Source organism: Cyprinus carpio, chromosome B22 (genome assembly GCF_018340385.1).
Source record: "Cyprinus carpio isolate SPL01 chromosome B22, ASM1834038v1, whole genome shotgun sequence".
Lineage (NCBI taxonomy): Eukaryota > Metazoa > Chordata > Actinopteri > Cypriniformes > Cyprinidae > Cyprinus > Cyprinus carpio.
This window is the reverse complement of record NC_056618.1, coordinates 15343288-15364556: the sequence shown is the minus strand read 5'-3', so window position 1 is coordinate 15364556 and position 21269 is coordinate 15343288. Positions and strand designations below refer to the sequence as shown.

The 21269-nt window shown below is 37.3% G+C and overlaps 1 protein-coding gene across 1 annotated transcript; it reads left to right on the top strand.

Moving 5' to 3' along the window:
- Positions 1-3375: 3375 nt before the first annotated feature.
- On the top strand, positions 3376-17753 carry LOC109080958 (GTPase IMAP family member 8-like). The gene is made up of 6 exons (XM_042748729.1): positions 3376-3998; positions 4152-4208; positions 7414-7998; positions 8800-9504; positions 14033-14629; positions 15300-17753. Exons 1-6 carry the CDS (start codon positions 3965-3967, stop codon positions 16286-16288), a joined length of 2967 nt encoding a protein of 988 aa, XP_042604663.1. The 5' UTR covers positions 3376-3964; the 3' UTR covers positions 16289-17753.
- The last annotated feature ends 3516 nt before the right edge of the window (positions 17754-21269 follow it).

Genomic DNA, 21269 nt, shown 5'->3' with positions numbered 1-21269 from the left:
AAAAGTGTCCGAGTTACATCCGCCTTGCTCTGATGTCATGCTGACGTATGCCAAAAAACTCTCGCGGCGGCTGTGTCGGATTGAGCAGTCGAGCGCAGTTGCTCTCCACCGACTGCGCTATTCAAAAGCATGATGGGAAACGACTGACTGACGACACAGCTTCCTGCTCATTGGCTGAGAATGTCAACTGATACATTTTCTCTTTATTCTAAGAATTAGATTACCCATTTATTTATTTATTTATTTATATTTACATGTGAACTAAACAAAAACAAAACACACCTAGTGAAGTTAAGAATTAGGACATGGGTTTATTTTATTTTTCTCTTAATTAGAATTCTTCCTTGTAATTTTCACTTTATTCTATTGTATGTTTGTGTGAATTAATAAATCAATCCATTACAAATATACATGCACACATACATATCTAAATGGACTGTTTAACCATTATGCCTCATCTTTGTGTGGTTTCATCTGAGAAGTATCAGGGTCTGGCTTAAAACAAGGGAAGAAATTCTGAAGAATGTTTGCTACAAAACAGCTTTGACTTGCATAGTATGGAAAAATACTACGGACGTGAAATGGTGGCAGAAACCTGCTTGTTTGCAAACATTCTTCTTAATTCCTTTGTGTTCAGCAGAACAAAGAAATTGATGCAAATGATGACAAAACTGTGGTATTTGGATTACATCCACTGCGTCTGCGATAAAAAACGTGAACGCGATCTCCTTCATTGCTGACGTTTGCAGGCGACAAAACAGCGAGATTCAGGAAGTGTCCGACTTCAAAGGTCTTTTTTGACCCCTCCCCTTACAGCAGCCGCCTACTCTCGCCTACATTTCAGGCAAGGCAAGGCGCATCTCAAACAAGCCTATTCTCATATATCTCTCATTTAAGTATCAACAGCATTTCAGATGTTTCTCCTAAAATTTCACCTTTAATGGTCAGGACAGTAGGAGTAGACACAGGAAACAATTGTACAGGTGAGAACTGAACAGAAGCAGGAAAGTACCTTTAGCTGGGATTCGATCTCATGTTGTCTGAGGTGCAGTTATGCCTTCACATCGATGCACTGCCCATAAGACTACAGTTCTGACAGAGGTTTAATCTATGCTCAGGATACTAAGGGTGATTCTCTTATAGGTCTTATTGAGATATCAGCTTTGTCTTAAGATGTCTTCAGTTTTATTTTAGGAGAAACGTTAAACTTTTACTAATATTGTAAATACTTAAACTATTGTTTAAATAGCATTAACATTTCAGAATATCAAGGGCTACTTGTTGAAATGTTTAAATTTATCTTCAATCTACAGCATATTATACACCACATTTTCAAACACACTAGAAAGGATTTACAAGTGCAAAATGTTTAGTATAAGAGCAATGTCTTTTTTTAAAACAGAAGTAACACTAGTGTACCAGTGTTTTTTATTTAATTATTTATTTTTATCCTTTGTTTAGCATTAAAATTTTGTCTTGTACAGCCCATTTTTGCATGTATGTAAATATAGGCTATGGTTTCCTCTGTTAAATCATTGTGCAATCAAACACTGTCTACATGAAACAATACGATTTGAAAATATTTAGATATGAATCCAACTGAGAAACAAAAAAACAAAAAACAAAAACAAAACCTTCATCAAATAGCAAAGAAGGGAGCTCTGCAGCCATCTAGTGGTAAAAGTGATATTTGTTTCATTTTTAAAACACATCAAAATATCCACGTTATCCTCATGAATGAAAGTTAGAAATGTGGGTCTTATATAAAGTGAATTTTACATTAAAATGTATCTTTTTTTATTATTATTTATATAAATAAAAATAAAAAAATATAATAAATCCTCCAAAAACTGCACAAATGTGGAGTAAAAACATTAAGATACAGTCAAATTTTTATTTTTAGTAATTATTTTGTTCTAGAGACCTCAAAGACTATAAGTGTACACACCAAACGAAGACTGCATAAAGGTTAAAAGAGACACATGTGAGAGATCCAGTATCTGTTAGGTAAGGAGAAATATCTGAGCACAGAGTGTGATGTTGTTGGGATCTTGTTTAAAATTTTGAGGGAAACAAATGTGAGAAATCCAGGGTCTCTAGCTAAGGAGAAATATCTGAGCACAGTGTGTGATGTTGTAGAGATCTCTTTTAAAGCTTTAAAGGAGACCATTTTGAGTGTGTTCAAGTTTTTTTGTCTCAGGAGACAAGTTTGAGAAGCAGGAGACTCAAGCAAAAATCTCCATTCAATCTCAAAGTAACCTCATTTCTCTCTAGGAGAAATATTTGAGATGATAAAGAGATCTTACTTTTGATTTCTTTCCTATGGGCTGCCATAAAGCCGGGCAAAGACTGTACCATCTGAACTGGACCATCTGAACCATACATTTTACTGGACTTAAATGAAACACAATTAGCTATATCACGAACATTTCCAGATGTCTTTTCATACATTATTCATGACATGAGCATATTCTAAGTGTTCACCATTGTAATGTGTTTTTAACTGTATAGACCTTTTTCCTGAGTAAACGATGAGTGCCTCCATTACGAATTCTAACTTCCGATTGGATGCTCTTCTGTTCCGGTCTCTATAGGAACCCATTCAAAGAGTGCTCATCTGTTTTCAGCGCATCTAACTTTGGCAGCTTCATGTCGTCTACACACTTATTAGACGAGTGAGGCACTGACAAAAGAAGGTCATTGCGACACTGTAAAGTGATGGCTCTGTGGAGCCATGTGCTTTTTAAAGCATTTTAATAGGTTTAACGGCTATCAACACAGGGATTATGGCATTTGGACGGGCTCCTTGAGCTCTATGCAGCTCGAGGGGCTGAGACTTGGATCGTGTGGGGCTCAAGGAGACAAGTCAAACAAACTCTGTGCTGCCAGGGTGGGCGGTCCAGTTCAGGAGCAAACCCATCCAAAGCACATAACTTCCGGTGGCCATGTTGGCTGTATGAGACTAGCAATAAGCTAGATCAACATTAGAATATCATGATGATATTCTAACATTTCATCGTGTTGAGCTATATAACATTGAATCATTTTATGTAAATTTGATCACCTGTCTAATAAAGCACACGCAAGAGCAGTGTCTCTGTCAAGTTTAATTTTGTTGCGAAGCTCTTGGCATCTCAAAAACTCCACACTGATATTGATCCTTATTTTATTTCTCCTTTTGTCCCAAAGTCTGCATACCATGGTCCATAATTCATTTTTGAATTTTTCAGAATTTACAAATTCTTGGTAACATAAGGTAAGTACGCAGTTGTACAAAATATATAACACTGTGCAAGTTTTTTTTATTTTTTTTCTCTGGATATTCTAATGCATCTTACATTTGTGCCTTTAAAGTAAGTAAGATATGGTGTTAAAGTAACCTGTTTTGGAAAATTCCTGAACAGTTCAAACTTGTTCAAACGTGTCCCTTGTGATTATATTACATTATTGCAAAGGTTTGAATAACATTTCTTCTCGGGTGCTGGATAGGGACTCGGTCTTCACACTTCTGCATTGGCTGTCAGAGCAAGAGGAGAGATGACTGCTGCAAAGGTTTAAAGTCTTATGCACAATTTAGGAGTTTAGAAAAATCACAAACTAGCTTTTATCAGAATTATATGTGAATAGTGTTTCTTGAGTTGACACTCCTTATATCACCTGAGTGATGAAGTTTAATTAACCAGAGAAGATTACAATTAAAAGCCACTGCACTTTACCCTGCTGTCTAGATATAATACAGACAGACATCAGATCAGATCACACTGCACTGATAGCATCATACGTTGCATGGAATGTATGGCAAACACGGACTTGAACACAAACTTGTTCAACTTGTTTCTGAGTTCATAAACCTTTTGATTTAACACGAACATAGAGACTTACAGTAATGCAAAAACGGCTGAAACACAGATTGTTTCCTATCATCTGAAGTGCTTCACTGTACAAAAATTACAGTTGTGTGAAGATGGCAGACGGCAGTGGACCATCCTCGCAACCTGGTGAGTCTATTTATTTTTTTTTATATACAGCAGTTCTTTGAAAGTGCATATTGTTTATAAGGCTTGCAATAATGGACAGTTCATGTTGAGGTAATATATTTCTTCAAAACATCATTCTGTGTAATGATAATATTTGTTTGTTTATTTTAACAGAAGAAGATCAGGACAGTTCATTCCATAGAAGAGGAAGCAAACGTGAACCTCCAGAAAGTAAGATTTGCATTTAAATAAAGAGAACTTAAAGATGTGACGTTAACTGAACTGCTGCTACTCATTTTAAAGACTAAGCAAATTTATACAAGACATACTCTGGGTTTAACTGTAAAACTGGGTTCTTTGGTTATGCATGTACTGCATATTTAGTTTCTTTCTTTTAAGAGGAGTCTAAATGCAGTAGTCATGTTACCAGTTTCAATCATTACTGTGTTTGTGTCTCAAAGCACTGCGTTAATTCAGTGAATTACATCAGATTGTGAAAATCACATATCACATATCATATAATGGTACACATATTTGGTACATATATGTACCGAATGAAAAAAAGTGTTGTTTTAACCAATGCACATATGGAACTTGTGTGTGGAATGTAATTGTAAACTCTGAGCTTCCTTCTTAGAATGGGACAATATTATTTATATCAATATACTTTAAAGAGCAGGTCATATGGGTTTTTGAAAAATCTCTCTTTTGCAGTTTATAACATAGCTATCCTTAAATGAAAATAATCTGCAAAGTTGTTAATCAAAAAAGTGCATGATAAATAAAGATATTGTCTCTCAAAAGAGAGAGTCGGTTCTGAATCGCCGTAACGAGTCATTATATTTTCGACTCTTTTGCCTGTTACCAGTGTACGTCACTGGGTAATACATTTACATAATCCCCGCCTGCCCGCGAAATACGAACAGAGTCTGATCTGCCCACAAACACTTTTGCTATTAGTGCGTTTACATCATGTTGAGAAGACGCAGTGTTCAAGGATACCACAGAAATACAATTCAAACCTTTTGTTTTGTGCTTGTCATTTTATCAAGAACTGCTTCTCTAATCTGGGCTTTTATCTTTGTTGGCTTCTAATCTTCTTAATTTGGATTTACAAGCTCTCTGAACCACGACCTGTAAGTAGTATGATTGATACGTTAGGTGTACATTTTCAATTGAGTGCTCAAAATATCAGTTTTTTGTGCCAATAAGTGATGTATACCTAGTGCAGCTTTAGGTTTCCAGGTAAAGCATGATATTACTGTCTTACTGAAGTAGTTCTAAAAAAAAAAAAAATCGCAGTGAACCTAAGAATATGTCAATTATTGTAGACTGACGTTGTTCTAATTACTTTGTTTAATAATAAAGAATGTAGTGTAGCACACAGACTTTATAATAATTGTGAAATTGTTTATTGTGCTGCACTGGCAGTTACAGGGTTAATGCGGGAGAGATGAGTGATTTCGGCTGGTGCTCCTGTGATACAACTGTTCTGCGTTCTGATTAAAAGTTAAGACCAAGCGTCTTTTGTCTGTCCTTCTTCAAACATTACAGTAGACTTATTTTGGTTTACAAACTGTATTGTTTAATCAGTTAGTCACGTTAGCACTGGGCTAACGTATCCACCTATTGTTCACAGTTTAGCAGCTAAACTTTAGCTGTGGGCACGATTCGCTTGCATAAGTGTTTTTGTATTTTATGTCATTATAAGAACGGATTGACCATATTATTGTTTTATGTAAAGGTGCTTTGTCAATGGTAGCGGTAGCGCTGGCTAACTGGCTCAAGGACTCATCTTTGTGCCAATCACAAACAGGTTTGGCCAGCTGACCAATCAGAGCAGAGTAGGCTTGAGGAAGGGAGGGGCTTGCTAAGAACTTGCTTGAAACGAATCATTTCCTAATCATTGGCAAATGACTCTAATATTAAATGTATATTCTGAGAAAATTACAATGTTTTCTGACCTTAGATGCATTTAAACCTGATGTAAACCTGATATGACCTGCTCTTTAATGTTGCAAGCAAATCTGAAAAATAATAGACAAAAACTGAGTTGTTGTTGGATAAGTGCATGATCCAAGATGTATTGAGTGCAAGATGTGCTTTATATGAAGCAGTTTATACTAAATCATAAAGCTATCTGGTGTGCCCTACTCTACCCTTGAGCAGTCGTGGCCCAATGGTTAAAGAGTCTGACTTGTAACCCGAAGGTCAGGGTTAGAGTCTCAGTACCAGCAGGAAATGTAAGTGAGGGGAGTGAATGAACAGCCACCTGAGGTGCCCTTGAGCAAGGCACCCAACCCCCAATTGCTGCACTGCTCCAGGTGTGTGTCTCATTGTTATTATATACGTAGGTATTAATATGTAACTTTCAAAGACACAAAATGTTTTTTGTACGTTTGGATAGATGCGGAAACGTTCAATGTGGACGTATTGTATTGTATCATTTTCCTTTTACCATTATGTAGATAAATGTCAGATTCCTTAACTCTCCCACAAACCTAAACATACCCATTTTATGCAGAATATTAAAAGAATAAAATGTACTGTCAGAAATGTGTAGGAAAATGACCATTTTAGTAACAATATAGCATTAAAACAATATTTTGAGCCGATAATCCTACTTCTACCGCTAAATCTACCCATAAACATTTCTTAAATCTACGTACAGTTGTGAAGAAAAGCATAACAGACAGAGAAGCATAGTCAAATAAATTTATTTATTGTGAAAATGTCAAAAGCGGTACCAAAAGTAGTTCAAATGACGATGAGTTGCAGTCGCGATCCTTTCTGGCGGTATATAAATGTTTTGTATGATGTGCAGAGCAAAATATAAGTGATTAATTGATGAAAATATTAATTGGCTTCTTTCAGTGAAGGTGCGCATTTCCCATTTCAAATGTACAGTGACTGAAACATGACACGTCGCAATCTGTGACGAAGCAGACAAGAGCCAATGAGCATTCACAGACACAAAAATATGTTGTAATGCTTTTTGACCATGCAATTTTTTGTTACTGAATTCATAACGAATCCAGAATTTGACCTTTACGGAGAAGAATTTGACCATTCTTCTCAGCAGCGATTAACTTACAGTAACAGACTTCACTGAATTAATTCTAACACATGCATGTGCATCAGATAGACAGAGTGGATTATAATGGCAGTGCAGTAATTCAAATTATATCCCACAATATTTTGCTAACATTTGCATCCAAAAATGTAAGCAATTCAAATCTCCTCCCCCCAATTACAATACTACATTATTGACAGACTTTTCTTTTATTCTAAGACAGACAAGATTTTTCAGTAAACCATCATTTAATAAGAAAGAAAGCAATGTACAGTACTAAAATGTCATTTTTGTGTACCAATACACCCCTAGGAACTGTAACATTACTATTAACTTACACAAAACCTGTTTGTGTTATTTCAGTGTTTTTGGGCAAAGATGAGCTGAGAATAGTTCTGCTGGGGTCAAACGCAGATGTTAAAGCCTTCTGTGGGAACACAATACTGGGAAAAAAGGTGTTCTCAGAGTCGCCGTCCCACTGGAATTTGTTTGAGTGGCATGATGGGATGGTGCTGGAGAGATGTGTAATGGTGATCAACACTCCTGACCTGCTTGATCCCATTCACTGTCCTGAGAAGCAAGACATGGAAAGATTCTTTGATTTGGCTTACCCTGGACCTCATGCACTACTTCTGGTCCTTAAGCCTGGGACATTTACAGATCTGGAGAAAGAAGCTCTCAAGCTCATTAACATCGTTTTTGGTGCAGGTGCATCTGAGTATGTGATTATTGTCTTCATGCATGAGGAGCAGGAGTATGCAAGCAATGAAGACTCTGACAATGTCAGCAGAGCCGTTGAGTCTCTCCAGCAGACCTGCAGATGTCCACACCATCATCTACAGAAGAATGGAGATCAATCAGAGGTGCAGAAACTTCTGGAGAGCATCGAGAAGATGCTGGAGGAGAACGGAGGCCATCACCTGAAGATTCCTGATGAACCAAGACCAGGTGAGACAATGAGCCAAAGATCAAATTAACTGCCTTAAGTTAATTATTTTTTTATCAGTTCATCTAAAAAGTGTGGGTAAAAGTTTTTTTTTTTTTTTATGATTTTTATTATTAAATTGAATATTACATTAATTCTTATTATTATTTATGCAGAAGCTTTAATGGTCTGTAGAGGAACTTTTGAATACATCCATCAAATTGGACTAAACTGTTTTAATGCCGTAATGGATATCTAGATTCTTTAAGGGCTGTTCACACCAAGAAAGATAACTGTAAATATAACTATTACCCATTAACTATGACCAAAACTTTATAACCTCCTGTTTATTATATGCATGTTGGAGTTCCGACATTAGTTGTGTTTCAACTTGATGCAACACAGCACAGAATAACTGCCATCTGATTTGAAGCAGTGCATGCAAGCGAGTAATTGTGTTTACATGAGACGGTGCCAGTGCCATGTGACTGTTATGTCTGCCATCAAAGTACCACAAGAGCAATTTGAGAGCATTCTGCTTTCTCATTCTGCGCAGCTTCTTTTTTTGTTTTTCATACATTTATTGAATTTATACAGTTTACACATTGCAAACATATCTTAATGAAGTTGGGCTGAAATGATCATTGCCCCATACTGGCATTTAATTTTGAGTGCGTAACAATAGTAGGCAAGCTTTGGGACATACAGTCCCCATTATTTCCTCTGTGTTAGCTGAAGTTAGTTTTATAGTAAGTTAGCAAAGCATGTAAAATACACGTAGGAATCAAATAAGTGATTGTGTGATCTGTTTCCTTTTCTTTCAGTGGCAAACAAACCACTGCAAGGAATTCCTCTCTACAGTCTCTCAACCAGACGGATTGTTCTTCTGGGTAAAAGTGGTGCTGGGAAAAGTGCAGCTGGAAACACAATACTGGGACAGAGAGAGTTCAGATCTGAGAGGGGAAAGAGATCAGTAACCCGTAAATCCTCAGAGAAACACACCACTGTTTCAGGCAGATCTGTGTCTGTTGTTGATACTCCTGGATTCTTTCATGCACAGATAAAAACCGAGGAGTTAACTATAGAGGTAAAGAGATGTGTTTATTTATCCAGTCCTGGACCACACGCTTTTCTCATTGTGTTTCCTGTGATTATGAGATTCACTGAAATGGAGCAGCAGATTCCTCAGAAGATTGAGACGATGTTTGGTGAGGGAGTGTTAAAATACTCCATCATTCTCTTCACTCATGGAGATCGGATAGATAAACCCATAGAGAGCTTCATTAAGCAGAACTGTAAATTAAGAGATCTAGTTGATCAGTGTGGAGGCAGATATCACGTCTTCAACAATATAAATGAGAATAACAGAGAGCAGGTGAATGATCTACTGCAGAAGATTGACAGAATGATAGAGCAGAATGGAGGAGGACACTACAGTAATCAGATGTTTGAAGATGCTCACAGATTCAGACAAGAGGAAGAAGAGCAGAGACGGAGAGAAGAAGAGAGGAGAAAGCTACAAGAAAAAGGTAAGGTTTGATTAACATCAAAACGTAAATTAGCGTGCTAAAAGTTTCTTCAGTGATGAATTTAATTCTACTAAAGCAATGACTGTTGCTCTTAATGATTTCATGGTAAGTACTTGATTAAATTTGTAAAAAGGCCTAGTTTTATTAGAAGTCTGTTTGTATTTCATTGTTATTTAGAGGTGACTGTTATAGTCAGTATTCAGGTTAGTTGTACTAGTGAACTTTCTAACTTACTACATTGGTGAACTTTCTAGTCTATTCCGTTGTTGAGTCCTCATATAATAGGAGGGGTTTGACGACTGGGACATGACATGCTGAAAGAATGAAGCAATAATTTGCTGACAGGATACTTTATAATTCTGTTTAATTTGCTCAATAAAGCATAATACATGTAGTTGGAACAACTCCTGGTTTGAGACGTCATCATTTTAACTGGACAAAGCTGCAAGCTGTTCAACCTTTCCAAACCAGATGAGAAAGGGTTTCTAGCACCATATTTTTTGTCCATGTTCCTTCTAGCCCAGGGGTAGGCGAGTTCGGTCCTAGAGAGCTAAAGTCCTGCAGAGTTCAGCTCCAGTGCTAATCAAACACACCTGAACAGGCTCATCAAGTTCTGCAGCATTACAAACGCTACAGGTTTTTTTTTTTTTTTTTTTTTTTAGGGTTGGAGCTAAATTTTGCAGGACAGGTGCTCTCTAGGACCGACCTTACCTACCCCTGTTCTAGCTGAATGAGCAGGCTGCTACAGATATGTCTTATGCCAAAATAGAAATCCCTGTTCTGCCAGCAAGGAGACAAATTAATGATAATCTCAGCATTCCGAGAGATGTGTCAGCAGAATGCTGTGCTTTGTCATGAGCTTCAAAGCCTGAAATCTGAACAGAGAGCTTCAGCTGAGGTGGTCACTTCCCCATTGCCATCACGACACTTTCACTGTCCAGCAGTCAACATTCAGACTCCACAACCATACCATCCAATTACAGCCTGACACTCTAGGCTGCCACCACCTGCTGCTTTTGGCACTTTTCCACTGTATGTTTCAGCTCGGTACAGTTTGTTTAAATAGTAGGGGTGCTCCGATCGGCTTCAGCTCAGATGATGGCTCTGCCGCTGAGAAATTCACAAATTACCCCTTGAGCCCAGTTCAAAATGGCCGCCGGGACGACTCATGGATGTTTTGGCTCATATCTTGCAAACCCCATGGTAGATCTCCACCAAATTTGTGTGGTATGTACAGCTAGAAGTGTCCGTCTGGCTAGAGTGGCCAAACGTGCCATTTTCCCAGGACACGTCCTGGCCATCAAAGTACCGTGAGAACGATTCAAAAGCACAAGAAGCCATCTGCTCTCTAGAGTTCTCACGGTACTTTGTCATACAACAATTGGTCTGCTGTCAAAACGTGGATATTTTAGGCAATATAGAAATCCTGGCAAGGACTTGTCCTAGAAAAATGGCACGTTTGGTCACCCTACGTTTGACCATCACCCTCTGCATATCGATAGCCTTCTCCCCAGATCGGGAGATACATCACAGGGTGTTAAGAGCCGCTTGCCCAAGCTGGGCAATGAGTGCCTGCCCCGGCTTGGAAGAGGTACTCGGAGGGGGTAGAAGTCGAGACCCAGGGGGTGGTAATATTATAATAAGATCGCCTTTCTATTTCAGTAGGGGTGCGAAATCTGATTGGCAGATTTTTGCACATGCTTACAGAAAAACACTTACCAAAACAAAGATACTGAGTTGTTCTTTTTCACGTTTTTTGGGTTGGTAGATGCACTGGGGACCCAATTATAGCACTTAAACAAAAAAAGATTTTCATGATATGTCCCTTTAAAATCGGTGGACACATTTTGTAAAAAAAAAAAAAAAAAAAAAAAAAAAAAAAAGTGAAGTGTGCTGTCCTGTGTAATTTATTTTAAAATAATAAGATCAAATCTTCACTCTGGTAGTTTAATGACTTAGATTAAGAATTAAGAGACTGACTGACTGATACAGAGATTACAGAGGGATATGTTCTCTTACTGTCAAGAAAAATTTTTTATTTCATTAAAAAAGGAATAAATAAATAAATAAATAAATAAATAAAAATGTACAACTATACCAGTTGTACCAAAGATCAAGAGACCCAAACTGTAAACAAGTTTTGAGACGTTTGTATTCTTTTTTTCTGTCAAGTTCAGTGTTTTTATCTGACATATTTTAATGTTTTTTTTTTTTGTTTGTTTGTTTGTTTTATGTTTTCATATTTTAATGTTCTTGGATTAGCCTTTGAATAAACTGCTGCATTTGGATCCGCGCCCTTGCCTGCTCTTTGCCTGCCCAGCACCCAATCATAACTTCTAGTTAGAGTCAAGATGCAATTCCAAGTCAATAAGAGGAATATTTAAAGAGGTGAATATATAAGGGATAATTTACAGTTTTGCCATAAACAATTTTGGCTATTAAAGGTGCAATATGTTATTTTTACCGCTAGAGGGTGCGTATTCAAAACAAACAAAGGCGTAGTTAGATGACACTGTGACTGTGTGTGGAATCATGGGAGTTGTCATCTTCATCCCCACAGCCAAAGCAATCTGACTGGACTCGGGCAGAAATCATGTTCATGGATGAGCTAATGTAGTAAAGAGTTATTAAAGTCATAGTATGAAGAAGGGTGAGGCGGAAAACCGTAGAAGCGATACGAGGCTACTGAAGCAATTGCTAATAAAAGACAAAGAGCTTTTATTATGCCACAGTCGACCGCTTCCGCTCCTTCTGGTCATGCGTTTGCTTTGTTTAGCCAAGCATAAATATGAAGTTACGGTGCCGGTTTGGAGTCATGCGGTGTTCTGCCTTTGTTTTACTGTCCATTAAAGTCTGCCACATTTTAATTATGGCGTAGACAAACGAATTAGATAGATCACGATCTTCCAAACAGCTCCATATAACAAAGCACTGTAAAGACAAGATACCTTGGCAACAATATGTAATCATGAATAACCTTTAAAGATTTTTTTTTTTGTAATGCAGATTATTCATCAGGCTATCACTTCTACTTGGATGTGTGTGGACCTTGAATACTGTATCTAGCATGACCAATATAAAATCAGTAGCCTAATAACAGTTCGCAATTAAATCCATATCCTACCTTTTCTTGTAACCCGATAAAATCAATCCATGGTGATGACATCATCGGAGATCAGAATCAGAATGAGCTTTAATGCCAAGTATGCTTGCACATACAAGGAATTTGTTTTAGTGACAACACATACAAAAAAACAAAAAAAACAAAAAAAATAAAAAAAAAAAATAAAAAAAGAAAAATAAAACAAAATAAATTGTAAAAAAAACAAATTGTATGAACAGTTGTGCTATAGATGATAATGGAATAGAATAGAGTGAGATGCAGGGATGTACTAGGATGGAGGGGTAACAAATAAATATAATTTATTGCATAAGTGGGGAACATTTAACTGTTCATGAGGTAGATTGCCTGGGGGAAGAAACTGTTTATGCCTGACTGTCCTGGTGTTTGCGGCTCTGAAGCGCCGGCCAGATGGCAAAAGTTCAAAAAGGGGGTAAAACTTGGATGTGAGGAATCCAGAGTGATTTCCTGAGCCCTTTTTGTAACGTTTGAGCCGACGAGACGTGAGACGTGCGGATCCATGTGCAAGCGTGGGTCTTCGATGAGCGAACAATATCCAGACAGGGTAATCCAAAGGGTAAATCCAAAAATACGAAAGCAAGAATCAAAACCAGGTAAACAATCCAAAACAAAACACAAAGGCAAGACAACATGGGCTAAACAATACTCGGCATGGTATGGTGGTGTGAGACTGAGTTATATACTGACAGGTTAATGAGGTAACGAGGAGGGAGGAGCTAATCAATTACTACAGAAACTAACAAGATGGGCAAAGGAACAAGGGAACACAGATACAATGGGGAACAAGAACATTTCAAAATAAGAGTCCACAAACCCAAAGAAAGGGGAACATAGACATAGGATCCGTTACTGAGCATAGAAAATGAATTGGTATCCACTCATGTTTAACTTTTAGTCTGCTTGTTACGATAAAAAAAATAAATAAAAAAAAAACCTTTAATACAGTCACATTGCTATATGCAATATATGAGACAGCCCATGATCACTAGATTTTATACAGGGGTTAATATAACAATTTTGTAAATGGTGATTAGCAACCAAATATTGATAATGTGGAAGTTACTGCCTTTTGCCTTGGTGTGACTTCTCACATTTTGCAGACAATGCAAAGAGTTCCTTAACTTCAAAATAATCAAAAATCAAGTTTGAGCTCACTATTTTTAATGTAGAAAATTTTCTTTACCAAAACATCTAATTGTTAAATTTCCAGTGTACTACCTATAATTAATTAGGCAGGACAATTAAAAAACTCGTTTAAAAGAAGTCGTTTTTCTCAGTTTCACACTCTAGCGAGTTAAGGTCTTTTGCCTTTGTAGGGCAGAATACATACATGCACCCAAACTGTTCTATTTTGTCTTACACTATGTTAATGTTATTTATTCCTAGGTGGTGGAATAAAAACAGAGGGAACAAACTTACTGCCGAAAGTGTGCTTACATTTGGTCATGCTGGGAAGAACAGGAGCTGGAAAAAGTTCAACGGGAAACACAATACTGGGACGAGAAGCTTTTAGTTTAATGAAAAGCTACAAATCTGTCACTCGAGAAATTGCTGCAGAAGTTGGTGAAGTTTGTGGATTTGCAGTCATTGTTTATGACACACCAGGATTTTCTGGTACAGAGAGTGAGGAAGAACTTGGGCAATATAAAGAGGTCCTCCAGAACTGTACATCAGGCCTGTGTGTGTTTCTGCTGGTTCTCCAAGGAGACAGATTCACTCAAGAAGACCAGAAAATCGTGGAAAAGATTGAGGAGCTGCTGGAAGAAAAACGCGTTGAAAACACCTGGATTCTCTTCACCAGAGTAGATCAGCTGTATAAAGAAAACAAGACCATAAATAAAGTCATTAATGAGACAGAATTCTTGAAGAATCTTACTCAGAAATATGAGGGCAGATTCCACGTGTTCAACAACAAGACAAAAGTTCCAAGTGACCAAGTGAAATCTCTGATAACTAAAGTTTTCCAGAGGGCCTTACAGAGATGTGAGTCTATTATACCTAGATCTGAGGGAGGGTTCACAAGGCAAGGAGGCAATCGCTTTCTGACAGTATCCAGTATCCAGTATCCCCAGTATGGGGTTTCCCAGTATGATAACTTTTAAGAAATGTTTTAGCATCAATAAAAAGAGTGGCCTAAACATAAGAAAATATGTAAAGATACAACAAACAAAAGTTGTTTAAGCATTAGTGATATTGCCTCTTTCATCTGCATACACTGCTATTTACTGTATAGAAACTGTAGTATGTTAAAGTAGTAATAGGCCTTTATCATACTTCTGCGTTCAAATAGTAGCATAAAAATAAATAATAATAATTAAAAAAAAAAAAAAAACTCTTCTGCAGTCTCTATTAATGGCTGTGCATATAGCAGGGAATTGTAGCAATTTACTTTTTTTGTCAAATTCAGCATATACATATTCTATAGACACCAAACTCCTTTATCTGATGTATATATATAAAATATTGATGTTTTGAAGAAACTAGATTAATTTTCTGCCGCCTGTCCATGATGCATGAAGAAATTCCTTTACACTACTAATCGGAGCCGGATGTGATGACATGCAGACTGTGATAAAGGTCTATTACGCAAAGACATACATGCCAAAGTGAAATACATGAATGTTTATAATCTGTTTAATTTTTTTTCATACAGTTTCCAAAAATCCTTGGCAAAGTATTCCAGTCAATATCCAAGACATCTCTGCTGACAGTCACTCATTCAGAAGGATTGTGCTGCTGGGTAGAAGAGGTGTCGGCAAGAGTGCAGCTGGAAACACAATACTGGGACAGAACGTGTTCAAATCTACTCGTGGCTCAAATGCAGTAACCCGTGAATGTACAGAGAAGCATGCCACAGTTTCAGGCAGGAAAGTGTCTGTAGTTGATACTCCTCCATTCTTTGGCACAGAGATGAATCCAAAGCAGTTAATGACGGAGATAGCCAGAAGTGTGTATTTATCCAGTCCTGGACCGCACGCTTTTCTCATTGTGTTTAATGTGAATATGAAAATCACTGAACAGGAGCAGAAGATTCCTCAGATGATTGAAACCATGTTTGGAGAGGGAGTGTTAAAATACTCCATCATTCTCTTCACTCATGGAGATCTGCTGAGAGGAGAATCCATGGAGCAAGCCATTGAGAAAAACAATTCATTAAGACGTCTAGTTGATCAGTGTGGAGGCAGATATCACATCTTCAACAATAAAGATCAGAATAACAGAAAACAGGCCTATGATCTACAGCAGAAGTCTAACACAATGATAGAACAGAATGGAGGAGGACACTACAGAAGTCAGATGTATGAAGATGCTCACAGATTTAAACAAGAGGAAATAGAGAGGGCACTGAGAGATGAGGAGTTGAGACAGAGAGAGGAAGGGAGGAGAAAACCACAACTGAATTCTTTTCGCAGTGTTTTAATTGTGACTGCTGTCTGTGCTGGAGCTATTGTTGCTGCCCTTGTTGGTGCTGCTCTTGCTGGAGTTCCTGGTGTTACAGCTGCTGTTGGAGCCATTGTTGGATCTGCTGCTGCTGCTGGAGCTTTCGATGATGTAGCCATTTGGACACAGAGGAGGCAGAAAGAGAAAGAGGAGAGAAAACAAGAGGATGAAAATGAAGAAGAGCGGGATTTAAGAGAGTGAATTTGAGACACATTTATAAAGAAGTTAAAAGGTCAACTATCAAGAATTAAAGAGAGACAGAAAAGGACAGAACTGAGCTGCTACCAACTGCTGATGAAATCAGCCTGTGAGAAACTCGTTTGTTTATGTTTATAATATTCATCATCATCGTCATCATCATCTCCGTCATCCTCACTAGCCAGGTTTCAATCCGAGGATTCAAAATGTTTAGTGATATAGCTGATGGAAATGCCATTTGTTGAAAGCATTTCTCAAACGTTGAAACAATCTTTTTCCGTTCTACATTGATACTTCAAATGTCTCAAAAATTAGTTTGAAAACACTTTTTGTTGAGAAAAAAAGGTGTTAGTGCAAATGAATGTGGTGTCACACAACAGAATAAGCTTATACATGCAGTGTCTGCACGTTCGTGATGCATTCTTTTCAATCTACAATCAGCTGTTGGGCCCTATTTTAGCGATCTAAGTGCATGGTCTGAATCCTCTTATGCTAGTTTAATGACTGAAAAAATGATCGGTCCAAAAGGGTTGTACCTTGTCTCTTAATGAGTCATGGGTGTGTTTTGGGCATAACGTGCAATAAACCAATCAGAGTCTCATCTCCAATTCCCTTTAAAATCCAGTGCTTGAACAATGGCGGATTCGCTATTTACACGGCCGAATTTGCCCCAACTATAGATGCGTATTACTAACGCACCCTTTAAATAACAAATAAAATACTGCACCATAGACTTTAGAGCAGGTTTTTTTTAGTCAAGGGCAGTCATTTTCAGTTGCCTAAGAAAAGCATTGAGCCAACAAAGAAACTGAACACACCTCGTTTTCAGACCTGCACGCCCATGGGTGAAAAGATGAGCGCGAGTGTATTGCTATTTAAACAATGTGGTGCTGGACGTGAAAATGCTAACCGTGTCAGGCTGAAACTAGCAATTGCAATCGCATTGCGCCAGGTTTATGATAAGGCTCATAGCCTACAATGAATATAATCTATTTTTGACTCAATTGGATGAGGAAAATTTAGTGTCATGAAAATCTCAGCAATTTAACAAAAATAAGTGAGGCATCTATTAAATTAAGGAAGACTGTTGGAGTTTCTAACACTGACAAAATAAAAGTAAAATAAAATTGATTTCATGCAGCTGTTCTAAGATACGTAGCAAATGAAAATTACAGACATGACAAAAAAATCTAGAAATACAATTCATATACCAAGTTCTGTCATCAACTCTATAGCTGGTGCAGGCTGTTGGTCCTTAACCCAAACTGATGATATCCACAGTGTTAACTACTTGGCACAAGCTGATTGGTTCATGTTGCATATGCAGCCAATAAGCTTGCTCCAGTGGTGTAATGTAATAAAGTAATAATACTTCGTTACAATACTAAGTATTCTTTGGGGAGTATCTGTACTTTACTTGAGTTTTTATATTTCAGCCAAGTTTTACTTTTAGTCCACTACATTTCCTAATTAAAATGTATACTTTTACTCCGATACATTTCTCTGGAGCATATTCGTTACTTACTACAAAATAGTCAGAAAAAACAAAAACACCAACAACATGAATATGACTAATAAGAATCATTGCTCTTGCAATTTGCACTCCAGACTCATAAAAAACACCTTTGCTCATGAGCAAACAAGTGCACGCAAAAGCGCGAATGATTCATTTTCACTCACGTCGAGTCTGGGGTGTCTGATATACAAGATATCTTCTGCGATAATATGCTAAGTGTTGTTGTAATGATGTGCGATCTGACATTATCAAGTAGGCTATATCACCAAATCACACACAGAGTGTGCATGCATGTTGATTTATTATTCTATTAAAAATCTAAATTCCAGGCATTCTAAATTGTAGACGGCAAAAATGCTTCTAAATGCTTTTTATATTTATATAATTTAATATAGTTAACTTAATCCATATAGAGTACCGTTTTTCTGCAGATATCAGCATGAACACATTTAATAATCATTTTATACAAGTTCAGTAAAGCAATAAGTGACTTAATTTTAAGACATATTATTGCTTGTTTTTGCTTAATTTTGCCAACAAAAATAGTCCCAAAAAAAGATCACAGCACTGTTTTGCGTCTCTGAGCAATGGACAGTGTTTACTTATTAAATGAATCTGCTTTTTGAACAAATCGGTTGATAAAAATTATTCAGTGATTCACTCATTAACACATTCAAATGCTTTGTTTCTGAATGAATCAGTCGTTTGAATGAATTGATTGAATCTCAATAACTCACTCATTAACAGTCACTTGCTGACACTTACCGGTGGTTTTAATTTTACATTTCAACAATTTTTTTTTTCATGTTTTAAATTATTTCAAATGTTAGTATTCGATGTTTTATGTTAAAAACAAAACATTAGGCCTATTTATGTATCTGCAACTGCCGTTTAAATGCACCCATGTCCCCTCTGAGATACATAAACTGGAAATACATCTAAATGCTATATCAGATGCAGATTCCAGAAATGTTTTCTTATGTTGGAATGAAAGACACTAAGTACAGGATGAAGTGCTTCTTATTCTTACCCAAAAATACAAAATGGAAGAAAGAGTTAAAACTACTCAAGCTGTGTAAGAATTTTTTATATATATATACTTCTTTTCCATTTTGTGTTTACTTGTACTTTTACTTTCAACACTTAATTACATTTAAGATTTAAAAAAATACTTTTCATGCTTAAGTACAATAAATATCATATACTTTGATGCTGCGTTCACACCAAACGCGAATAGAGCGTCAAATTAGGCGGTTGTCTGTTTGCAAGATGGCTGATGTTGATCGAGCATTCAAGGCTTTTCCACTTTTTCCTGCACACGTCCTCTGAATAAATACATTATCTTGTTAGCGAAAAGTAGCTGTATATTAGGGGGAAAATAGTTGTAAAAATGGTGGGAAGGCCGCGGGTCGATAAACATGTACGTGACTCAAAAGTTAAATGTGTATTTACAACACACTCTTCCAAGCGAGGTCCTTTTTATTCCTGTCTCTATAGAAATATGAACTTGTGTCATATAGCTCCGGGTGACTGCTCACTGACAATTACAGTCGTTCCTCCATGTTGAATGAGTGACTCCTGAGCAGGCTCCTGATTGGTTAACGCAGCGCGAATTGACGCCAAAGTTCAAATTTTTCAACTCGGACGGCAGACGCGAATTCGCGCCAAACGCGCAAATGCACAAAAAGCACCATTCGCGCGTAACGCACATATTGCGCCAGACACACAATTTGCGTCATTCGCATGAACTAGACATGCCAGATGCCTCATTCGCGCCGCGAGACCTCCAGATGCGCATAAATGCGTCTTTACATTGACTTAACATTGAAATCATTCGCGCCAGACGCTCTATTCGCATTTGGTGTGAACGCAGCATAAGACTTTTAATCAAGTAATATTCTAAACGGTGACTTCAACTTCTACCAAAGTCATTTTCTGGTAAGATGTCTGTACTTTTACTTGAGTATGGCTTTCAGGTACTTTATAAATCACTGCTTGCTCCTTTATGTTTAAATGGCTGGTTAGCGTTCACTAGAACACTTCGCAGCGCTTCAGAGTTCCTCTGAAACCCCCCACCTTACCCAGCTCCACCTGTATAGATCACATAGGTTATTATGAATGCTATTCTTGCAGCAGCAGCATCTCTTAAATACTCACAGCAGCATATCGGTGTATGTATTGGCAGTAGCAAGTTCCTGTACTTGATTTGCAGCAGCAATAATCTGCAATAACCAACAGCAGCAATTTAGCAGCACCGTAGTAGATCTATTCCACCAAGACCAAATACATTAACATTGTCATATCCATTACCATGCTAAAATATTTCGAGAGTTGTCATGATAGAAATTATTTTATCTCAAATAAATAAGGAAAATAAAGTGGCTGACTAGAAGATTGTTTGAGAGCAAAAGCAACAAATACTGTACTCACATTAAATGTGTTTGTCGTGATAAATACTCATCATTACTACTTTTTATTTATTTATTTTTTTTTACCCTTTTTACCATCTAATCTACATATTTGATTTGGGACTTTAAACACAATTAAAAGATCTTGTCTCAAACTCCTACTGGTTGAACATAAAAGCTCTCTCTCTCTCTCTTTACATTTTTTAATTCCGTTTGAAAGGCTTTGTTGTTGTTTTTTTCTATAAGACACACAGATCTCACTTTACTACTGCTGTTCATTTGCTGTCTGTATTTGCTTGCCTTTATCAATAAAGATTTCTCACTCTGAGGTTCAAGAGTCTCTATGTTATATTACATTTGACATTGAGCGCCCTCTTGCGTTTTTTTGACATAAAAATGGATATATATATATATATATATTTATATATATATATATATATATATATATATATATATATATATAGATATATATACTATATATATATATATATATATATATATATTTTGTGTGACATATAGCAGCAAGTATGGTGACCCATTTCTGTATGGTTCTGTATGGTGACTCAGAATTTCTGCTCTGCATTTAACCCATCCAAAGTGCACACACACAGCAGTGAACACACACACACCGTGAACACACACCCGGAGCAGTGGGCAGCCATTTATGCTGCGCCACCCGGGGAGCAGTTGGGGGTTCAGTGCCTTGCTCAAGGACACCTCAGTTGTGGTATTGCCGGCCCGAGACTCAAACCCACAACCTTAAGGTTAGGAGTCAAACTCTCTAACCATTAGGCCACAGCTTCCCTTGTGATACGCGCTCCAAAGTCTCGATCTGTAGCAAAACATTTGCGAACGGGCACCAAAGTTCTTTTCTGTGCACGGCATCCCCAGAAGCTAATCACATATAATGGCACCCAGTTTACAAGTCAGATCTTCAGAGACATTGTGAGTTCATGGGACTTTGTCGCATCACAAGCAGTCCTGAGTATCTCCAGGCGAACAGTCTCACAGAAAGAGCCTTTCATAGTGCAAAGCTACTGCTCGAAACCATTTAGAGGGA

Excerpts from the sequence above, each read along its gene's own strand:
- LOC109080958 (XM_042748729.1), top strand. The coding sequence starts at position 3,965 with ATGGCAGACGGCAGTGGACCATCCTCGCAACCTG. Across the intron at positions 4,209-7,413 it reads CAAACGTGAACCTCCAGAAA|TGTTTTTGGGCAAAGATGAG; the intron begins GTAAGATTTGCA and ends GTGTTATTTCAG. Across the intron at positions 7,999-8,799 it reads TCCTGATGAACCAAGACCAG|TGGCAAACAAACCACTGCAA; the intron begins GTGAGACAATGA and ends CTTTTCTTTCAG.